General features: G+C 45.8%; 1 protein-coding gene across 5 annotated transcripts in view; it reads left to right on the forward strand.

Moving 5' to 3' along the window:
- Positions 1 to 9,493, forward strand: part of ACP5 (acid phosphatase 5, tartrate resistant) — a 35,362-nt gene extending 25,869 nt beyond the window's left edge. For all 5 annotated transcript variants that reach the window (XM_083185198.1, XM_083185194.1, XM_083185196.1 and 2 more), the window contains 4 exons: positions 3,840 to 4,119; positions 6,333 to 6,460; positions 6,597 to 6,942; positions 8,649 to 9,493. In XM_083185198.1, the coding sequence (XP_083041324.1) occupies positions 3,847 to 4,119; positions 6,333 to 6,460; positions 6,597 to 6,942; positions 8,649 to 8,888 (987 nt within the window). In that variant the 5' untranslated portion in view covers positions 3,840 to 3,846 and the 3' untranslated portion in view covers positions 8,889 to 9,493. The remainder of the gene's footprint in view (positions 1 to 3,839; positions 4,120 to 6,332; positions 6,461 to 6,596; positions 6,943 to 8,648) is intronic.
- Positions 9,494 to 9,793: the final 300 nt, after the last annotated feature.

A 9,793-nucleotide genomic window follows, 5' to 3' on the forward strand; every position in this document is an offset into this window, starting at 1 on the left:
GCTATGTGGAGGTTCTGGAATATGATAAGTTTGCCTGAAGAGGTGTTTTCAGGGAACGCTTGAAAGTTTGGCGGCTAGATGCGAGTCTTTAGGCCCATACACACTGGGCGACTTTGAGCTGAAAGTCGCTCAAAACAGGAGGTTTGAGCGGCTTTCAGCTCAAAGTCACCCAGTGTGTATGGCCCGGTGGTGAGCGCTCCCACGTCATCCCCAGGAAAGCCATTCATCTGCTGGTTATACCAGCAGATAAGCGCCTTTCAGGATGGCTTTGCATAGTGCTCCGCTATGCAATGCCGCTAGCGTGACCAACTCATCCCTTTAATCCGGGACACATTAATTACACAGGTTCTGTGGCTGGCTTTCACCTGGTTTTAAACTGCCACAGAACCTGTGTAATTAATATGTGTCCCAGATTAAACGGATGAGTTGGTCACCCTAAACGCCGCCCTCCCTCCGCCGGCAGGGGGAAAGCCGCTCAGTGTGTATGCACTCAGTGACTTTCCCCGCAGTGATGAACGCGATCATCGCTGTCCATACATGCTGGGCATAGTCGCCCAGTGTGTATGGACCTTTAATGTGCATGAAAGGGCAAATCTAGTACAAGAAGCGGTGTCCTACTGCAGCGGGCTTTCTGTACTGGATGCGATGTGATCTAATACAAAAATGACACGCCGCACATACTTTTTGTGGTGTGTGTGATGTGCGCATCGCACCACAAAAACGCCCCGTGTATGGACAGCTCTAGTCAAACTTGGCCATTTGCCAATATCTCAGTGTGAATACACGACTTAAAAAAGGTTCAGGCACTCTACTAAGATTAGGGTTCTATTGAAGATGGGATGTTGTCCATAGCAACCAGAGTTTACTTCCTTTTTTTTTTTATTAAGCACCTTCTAGAGTAAAACCGATCCAATCTGATTGGTTGCTATGGGCAATCCCATCTTAGTAAATTTACCCCTCAGTGTATGAGTCATGTAAAAGAAATGGAAAATAAAAAAATATATAAAAATCTGCATTTGAGAAACCCCCACCCCCTCGCTTCGACAAATGGTACCATCCGCTCTGGTGCAGGTCTAATACAGCGTTTTTCGGTCGCTGTGCCGCGGCACACTAGCAGTTGCCATATGTGCACAGCCATATTAACTAACTGTGCCAGGATGACCTTCCCCCACAAATCAATATCTGTCCACATATTATGACCCATCCCCGCCGATGTCATGTCACGGGTTTACAGAATTGCATATTTACACTAAATGTCACGTCCGTGTTTCACAAAGCTGCCTGATAAGGAGTCATGTGACGGAATGAGGTCAGCTACAAACGCTTCATGTTCCTGTACTGAGGTTATTGACCTGTGACGGAAAAATGCAGCGTCTGCAGGCAGCTACACAATAGGTCAGCTGAGGCAGGGGGTCTGAGTATCCAACCTGAAATAGAATAGGCAAGAGGGGTGGGATAGGGTCATTGGGTCACCAGCATGTTCATCGACATGGGGTTTTTCACTTTTTTTTTTTTTTTGGAAATGGTAAATTGTGCCAAAGCAGCGGTAGCAGAGCCATGCAAGAGTATGCAGTACACTAATCCATGTGCTGACATCAACAAACTGACACCAAAAATACCTTTAAAAAAATCATGTTGACTCTTTTATGTCGACCATTGGCATATATAGACACTGTCAATGTTTTGGCAGTCAGCCTTTTATACAAGTGGTTCCCTTGGGGTTTATTCACAAAGTTCTATTGAGGATAGGATGTACAATGGGCAACCAAACAGATTCTATAGAATCTTCTAGATGGTGCTAAATAAAGAAGTTGAATCTAATTGGTTTCCCATAGCAACATCCAATCTTCAATAGAACACCCATCTTAGTACATAAACCCCTCTTTCTTCAAGGGCTACCAACAGTGCATGTTTTCCAGATCTCCTCCCAGAATCACAAGTGAAGTAATTAGCTCCACCTGTGGATCTTTTCAAAGCAGAGCAGCGAGTGACCTGGTCCTCCCAACTGTCCCCACCCCCCACCATGCTACATTCCTGCCTTGCAGGACATTCCTCCCAAACACTGGGACTGTCCCATGGTAATCAGGACAATTGGGAGGTATGCAAACAGATGAATTTAAAATCCAAGTGGCTATGTATTATTGTTCCCCCAAACTCTGCCCTCATGGCTGCCCCCCACCCCAAGCAGTACAGGTTTAAAGGATCTCTTTTTTTTGCAAAATGACGTTAGTTATTTTTGTGTGTTTTTTTTTTTGTGTGTGTGTGTGTGTGTGTAATGTTTGGGTGCTTTTGTGATCAAGTATTTCACCCTGGGGCCACACGTAGCAGTCAAGCAGGCCTGTTCAGCGGGACCTGCTTGGCAGGAAGGGGACTGACAGTCTCCCATGCTGCCAGCCACACATATGTGGCGGTGCCATATCCACTGGATCTGACCACAGCACACGGCAGGATGACCGGAATTCAAGAGAACACATATATTTGACAGTGTGTCTGTAACGCACTGTGTTGTACTTGAAATCCAATTGGCACTGGCCAGTTACGGCCAAGACGCTGTGTGACCCACACAGCCTCCTTCCTGACAAGCATTGCACGGGACCCACTTGACCGCTATGTGTGGCCCCTGTCCAATATGAGGCATCATTCTGAAAATCGCCCAGGTCTGTCTCATTACACTTGCTCCCACTCGCAGTAATGGAGTAGATGTACTAAGCCTGGAAAAGTGGAGAGAGATAAAGTAGCAATCAGTTCCTAGCTGCATTGTTACAGGCTTTGTTTGAAAAATGACAGACGGCATCTGGTTGGTTGGCAGTTTATGAATCTCCACTTATCACATTTTACATCTTCTTGCATCTGCCCCAGTGAAGATAATAGGAAATGGCAGTTGGACATATGATCACTGAGCAGCAAATAAATCACTTCCCCTCTGGTTGTCAGGGTGACCGGGATAACAGGTTTCCAGGCCGCAGCTGCCACACCTGTGCACATATTTCTGTCACCTGCTGCTGCACATGACCATATGTTTGGTAAATCAATAAGGATACAGCTAAGTGGAAACCGACATGAATCCCGGTTGATATGTCTGGGCGCAGGGAGACTCTGCCCAGCCGCCGTGATACTGGGGCGCGAGTGCGATGCACGTGCGTCCTAGTCCCTATCGCCGGCGCTCGCCAGTGAAAGGGATCTGGCGGGCGCCGGGCAAAGATGTAGCCTGCTACATCTGTATATGTGTTAATTACTATTGTGTGGTATAACATGCAAGTGGCATTATGTGTATAAGGCCATTGCTAATGTATGGCATAATCTGTAAGTGAAATTACTATGTGGCATTATGTGTTTTAAGGACATTGCGGGTATAATGTGTAAGGGGCATTACTGTGTGGCATGTGTAAGGGTCGCTATAATGTGTATGAAGGTCACTACTGTGTGGTTGTGTGTGTGTATAAGGATCAATACAGTGTACTGTAATGTGAATGAGGAGCAATAGGTCAGGGGCAAAAACTAGCGACAATGCTCAGGGGCATCAACCAAAATCTTGCCTCGGTATCAAATTAGCAAAGGCTGGCTCTGACGCAGGTTAGTAAAGAAATAGGTTTTTTAACTGCTCAACCTATTACATGACCTACAATACACTGCCAGGGTTTTTTAGACCTTTTTGTTCTCTTAATAGTTTATGGTTTGTGTCAAATCTCTGTAAAAATTTTCAGGTGAAAGTTTTGGTGGTTGACTTGACAGATTAAAACCAACACTTGCATACTGCTTGTCCAAGTTTTTTAAATGTTTTCATGCTACCCATCCTGTTTCATTCCCACCTAAATATCCTTCCTCGTTCTCTCACCCAGGTCCCAAATGGAGAAGCTTGCTGTCCTGTTGGCCGTTGTCTTGTCCCTGCTTGGGAAGACGCTCTGTTACCCAGTGATGGACCCTGAGCCCTCTCTTCGCTTTGTGGTGATTGGCGACTGGGGAGGGCTGCCCCTTCCTCCTTACTTCACCAAGCAGCAGACTTTGGTTGCATCTCAGCTGGGGGAAACCATTTCCAACTGGGGGGGCGACTTCATTGTGTCTGTTGGCGATAACTTTTACTATGAAGGAGTGACCGATTTAACGGATATCCGGTTTGAGGTGATTTTTATTTATTTTTTAACAGTTTCTTATACAGCGCAGCAAGTTCTGTTTCGCTTTATAATTGGAAATCGGGATAAAACTGATTGGGAAGTTATACAGTCAAAATGGCAGGAGGGCCCTGCTCACAAGCTTACATGCTTATAAACAAAATACCATATACTGTATATACTTGTAAAAACTGTGGGGTTGATGTATGAAGTAGTGAGATAGAATGGACCAGTGGTGAAGTGGACCACTAGCAACCAATCAGTTTATAGGAAGTAGTTTTTAAGTAACCCTCTATAACAGGACAGGCCAACCTGTGGCTCTCCAGATGTTGTGAAACTACAAATCCCAGCATGCCTTGCCACATTAACACTACCTTATAGCAAAACTGTGGCAAGGCATGATGGGATTTGTAGTTTCACAACATCTGGAGAGGCACAGGTTGGCCAGGCCTGCTCTATAACATCATAGGTAGACCTTGGTTGGTTGCTAAGGGCAATTACTACACAAGTCCCCACCTTCCATTTTCACTGCTTGGTACATTAAACCCTGTGTGTGATTAGTAATGTTCATGTTCTCTCAAAGTAGAACTAACTGCCACGTTACAGGCTATGGGCCAGATGTACTAAGCTTGAAAAGTGATAAAATGTAGAGTGATAAACCAACAGCCAATCCTCTCCAACCTGCTATGTCTCAGGATGTGTTTGAAAAATGACAGGTAGGAGCTGATTGGTTGGTGGTTTATCACTCTCCATTTTATCACTTTTCAAGGTTTAGTACAGCTCGCCCTATGTTTTAAAAATGGCAGTTATGAGCCATTCCGCAGGATGTTTATCACTCTCCTATTTATCACATTTTGAAGCTTGGTGCATTTATTCTGGCCTATAGCCTTTAACATGGCAGTTAAGAGCTGATTGGCTGGTACATTATCTATGCCTAGTTTGTGCCTCTCCACCATGGTTTTGCCTGGTAAATGATTGCCGCTTTAAAAAATATGGGTGTTCTCGCACCTGCACCATCTTTGACCATATTATATTGACCTCCAAGGCTTAGTAAATGGATCCATTAAGGCCCTTACACACTGGGCGACTTTGAACTGAAAGCCTCTCACAACAGCAAGTTTGAGCGGCTTTCAGCTCAAAGCCGCCCAGTGTGTATGGCCCAGCGATGAGCAGTGAGCGCTGCTGCGCGCTCCCGCAACATCGCCGGGAAAGCCTTTCATCTGGTGGTATTACCAGCAGATGAGCAGCTTTGAGGACGGCTTTGCATAGCGCTGCGCTATGCAAAGCCGCCATCACCCCCCTGCTGACAACGCCTGGCAGGGGAAAGCGGCTCAGTGTGTATGCACTGAGTGGCTTCCCCCCCCCCCCCCCCCCCCCCCAGCAATGATAGTGATCATCACTGTCCATACACACTGGGCATAGTCGCCCAGTGTGTATGGACCTTTAGAACCAGTATACCTTTTGCAAGTACATTTTTAATTTTAATATAAATGTGTTAAGTTCCCCCTGGAATATTACTCTGACTGCTTTTTATTGTTGTGACTGCATTGTAATTATTAGTAGTTATTTCCCCCTTGTACAGTCCCAGACTACGATCACTCCAGAACAGTGGTTCCCAACCCTGGTGCTCAAGTACCCCCAACAGTGCATGTTTTCCTTGTCTCCTCACAGAATCACAAGTGCTATAATTAGCTCCACCTGTGGATCTTTTCAAATGTGCCTGAATAATGAGTGCACCTGCCGGGTGACCTGGAAAACGTGCACTGTTGGGGGTACTTGAGGACCAGGGTTGGGGACCACTGCTCTAGAACCTCCGCTGAGCTTACGGTGTCCATATACTGTTCCTTGTTGCATCATTTTTATTACGTTGATTGAAAATGCCCCTAAACATGCACCCTGTAGTTTACAGAGCACACTGAGGGGTAAATGCACCCTGTTAGGGAAGGGTATCTGGGTCTGAAGAATGACTCACTGACCCAATATGAAAGCTCCCCAGGTTATGTTCATTCTATCACTTTTGATTCTGTGAGTATACTTGGTACACATGAGCTGTTTCGGGTCCTGAGGGCCAAGTTTGAGAACCTGTGATTATAAGCTAACCCTAATGAGACAAGGAAGGTGATTATTATTTTTTATTTTATTTTTTGGGACATCTATAAGGTGTTTTTAAATAGGATACATTAATTACTTAATGAATCACCTGTGACTTCATCACCTCTCCAGGCGACCTTTGAGTCTGTGTTCAACGCACCCTCTCTGCGCAATGTCTCTTGGTACGTTTTAGCCGGGAACCATGACCACAATGGAAATGTGACTGCTCAGATGGCTTACTCCAATGTGTCCTCCCGATGGTAATGCCATTTTTTGTTGTACTTGAATGTGTAACCAGGTTATTGCAGAATGTCACTGTTTTGGTTTAGTAATACCCAATAAGATAATAGCTGGAGAAGAGTTGGCGTTTTAATGACTTTCTGTCCCTCTGCACAGGAAATACCCGGACCTGTACTATGAGGTGTCCTTCAAGATCCCGAGCACGAATGCATCTCTCCGGATACTCCTCCTGGACACCGTAATCTTGTGCGGGAATTCTGATGATTCATTGGTGGGGCAACCCAACGGGGCAACCAATGCCAAGCTGGCAGAGCAGCAGCTGGAATGGCTGACGGAGAAATTGCAGAGTTCCAAGGATGAATACTTGCTGGTGGCCGGGCATTACCCGGTGTGGTCCATTGCAGAGCATGGTCCTACATACTGTCTCCAACGGTATGTGGAGCCCTTACTGAAGAAGTACAAAGTGACGGCCTATCTGTGCGGACATGACCACAACATGCAGGTAACTGCCGCCCGCAACTTTTACCTGATGACTAAACACTCTGCATAAGTACGATGAGGAGTCTGGTGTAACTGTCTGCACACCTCAGTGTTATACCATTGGTCCCCAAACTCTTTCCTCAGGGACTACCAACAGTTCACATTTTTACGGTCACGCTGGCCGGTGCACTCATTATTCACTGGCACATTTATTTATTTATTTATTAACAGTTTCTTATATTGCGCAGCAGATTCCGTTGCTCTTTACAATTGTAAACAGTGATAAAACAAACTGGGTAACAGCAGACAGACATAGAGGTAGGAGGGCCCTGCTGCAAGCTTACAATCTATAGGGACATAGGAGGGAAACACAAGGACAGGCACCAGTAATAGCATAGCAGTCCCACCAAGTTGCAAGTCCAGAAGAAAAGCTATAAAATACATAAGTGCCTCAGAGGGTTATGCTTGTGGTACTTAAATATGATAGGCTTGCCTGAAGAGGTGAGTTTTCAGGGAACACTTGAAAGTTTGGAGGCTAGTGGAGAGTCTTATGTCAGTGGAGGGGCATTCCATAGGGTGGGAACAGCCAAATGAAAGTCCTGTAATAGTGAATGGGAGCTGGTGATCCTTGCAGAAGAGACACCGATCTTGTGCAGAGCGAAGTTGTCGAGATGGGAGATATTTAGTGATAAGTAGAGAGCTATATGCTGGTGCAGTATGGTTAATAGCTTTATATGCCAGTAGAAGTGTTTTATATTGAATATGGTAAGATACAGGCAACCAGTGGAGGGACTGGCAGAGCGGATCAGCAGAGCGTCTTGCAAGGAAGATCAGCCTAGCAGCAGCACATTTCACAGGTCACCTGGCAGGTGCACTCACTGGCACATTTCACAGGTCACCCGGCAGGTGCACTCATTACTCACCTGCACATTTCCAAGTTTCCCCAGCAGGTGCACTCACTACTCAGTGGCACATTTCACAGGTCACCCGGCAGGTGTGCAGGTGCACTCATTACTCACCTGCACATTTTAAAATATTCTGAGGTGGTGCCTCAGGGAAATAACTGGGAAATGTGCACTGTTGGGAGGGAGCCACTGTATTATACCAATGACTCTTCTGTACAAATATTTATTCAAAGAACATAATGATAGAAAGTGTGTGTGCGTGTCGGGGGGGTTGATGACGCTACCCCAGGACCCATCATCCTGTGACATTGCTTTCCTGACTATCTTGCATATTGCTGAGAGAGTATTTTAAAGCTCCCCTCAAACCAGACATGTCCAAACTATGGCCCTCAAGCTGTTGTAAAACTACACATCCCAGCATGCCTTGCCATAGTTTTAGCATTCCCTAATAGCAAAACTGTGGCAAGGCATCATGGGGCTTGTAGTTTCAGAACAGCTGGAGGGCCATAGTTTGGAAATGCCTGCGCTTAAACAATGTAACTGTTCCCTGAAGCAATGGTACCAGCTGCGTGGTGGTATCAATGCCATATATGTATACAAAACAGAAATACTTGCGCTCTGGGCGCTGACAAGTACATACTGCAAATCTGTGTGTCTTTATCAAATAAAAGCTTGGAGCGTTCGCTCAGATTTTGACCAATACATATCCATCACTCTTATTTGCTACATACACACATGTCTTAATGTAAAGTGGCTTTGGGTTACCCCTTACCTTTTCTAGACCACATTCTCACGGTCCCCTTCTGCTTTTCTCTTACTCTAGTACCTCCAGGACGACAGCGGCATTGGTTACGTGGTGAGCGGAGCTGGGAATTTTATGGAGGATTCCCGAAGAAACGAGCGCGAAGTTCCTGAAGGCTATCTCCGGTTCTACCAAGGCGATCTGGAGACCATGGGGAGCTTTGTCTACATGCAGGCTACCACGAAGGAACTGAATATAACCTATATACAGTCTGGGGGCAAGAGTACCTTTCAAACCACCCTGTACCCACGTCGGCTGTGACCATCTGCTACACCGCCCAGGCTCACTGCTTCGGGATAACCGTGAATGTGTTCCGTTGATCGCCAATCCTACTTCCGTGACGTGAAGGCTCTTGCGACCGACACTTACAGAATAGATCAGACTGTCCATTTTATTGTAGTAATATTTAAATGGACAAATAATGTTGGTGAATGTTACTGTTGGTTTGTTTTTACTATTTTAATCGTTCTGGTTTAGTGAAGTGCTAATCCAGGCAGAAAGGTACTTCTGATGTGACAGCCTTTTAGTATGCTCCCCTAGTAATCCCCAGTGCGTGGACTGTGCTTTCAAGGTGAGCAAATGACCGCGTGAGACCAGGGCTGGTTCTAGTAGACCAAGGGAGAACATTTCCATTAACTGCTGTAGTGTAAAACCAGGTTTATTTATCTGGATTGTGTACATAAGATAGCTTTTATATTCTTAACTCTGTCTCACCCTCTCACCCTCCCACAGTCTTTCCTGGACTCTGTCCTGTTCCCCCGTCTGTCAGTGTGCCCTTGCCCTCTGTCATAGAGAGCCATCCCTGACAAGATGGCTGCTTGCTTTGAGCGATATGGACTGCTGCATATCGGGGGGGGGGGGGGGGGGGGGGGAGGGAATGTAAGCTGGCAGCCTGCGTGGGATCTGGGGCTACGCGGTACTGGTTAACAGCACCTTTCGCATGATTTTTTTTTTTTTTTAGAATAACCTAAAAACTCTGAACTTTTTGAACTGTTTCATGTTTGTAATGTACTTCTCACTGGATTATAGGGCAGGGACTAAAGAATTGTAAGAACGTTAGATTGAATAACTAGCTCATGATCTTCTCGTTCTTCCCCTATACAACGTGCGGCTGTTACCTCCTGCGTGACTGAACCATAAGGCTGATTATTTATTTTCTGCACATT

Source organism: Crinia signifera, chromosome 4, assembly GCF_055691185.1.
Source record: "Crinia signifera chromosome 4, ASM5569118v1, whole genome shotgun sequence".
NCBI lineage: Eukaryota > Metazoa > Chordata > Amphibia > Anura > Myobatrachidae > Crinia > Crinia signifera.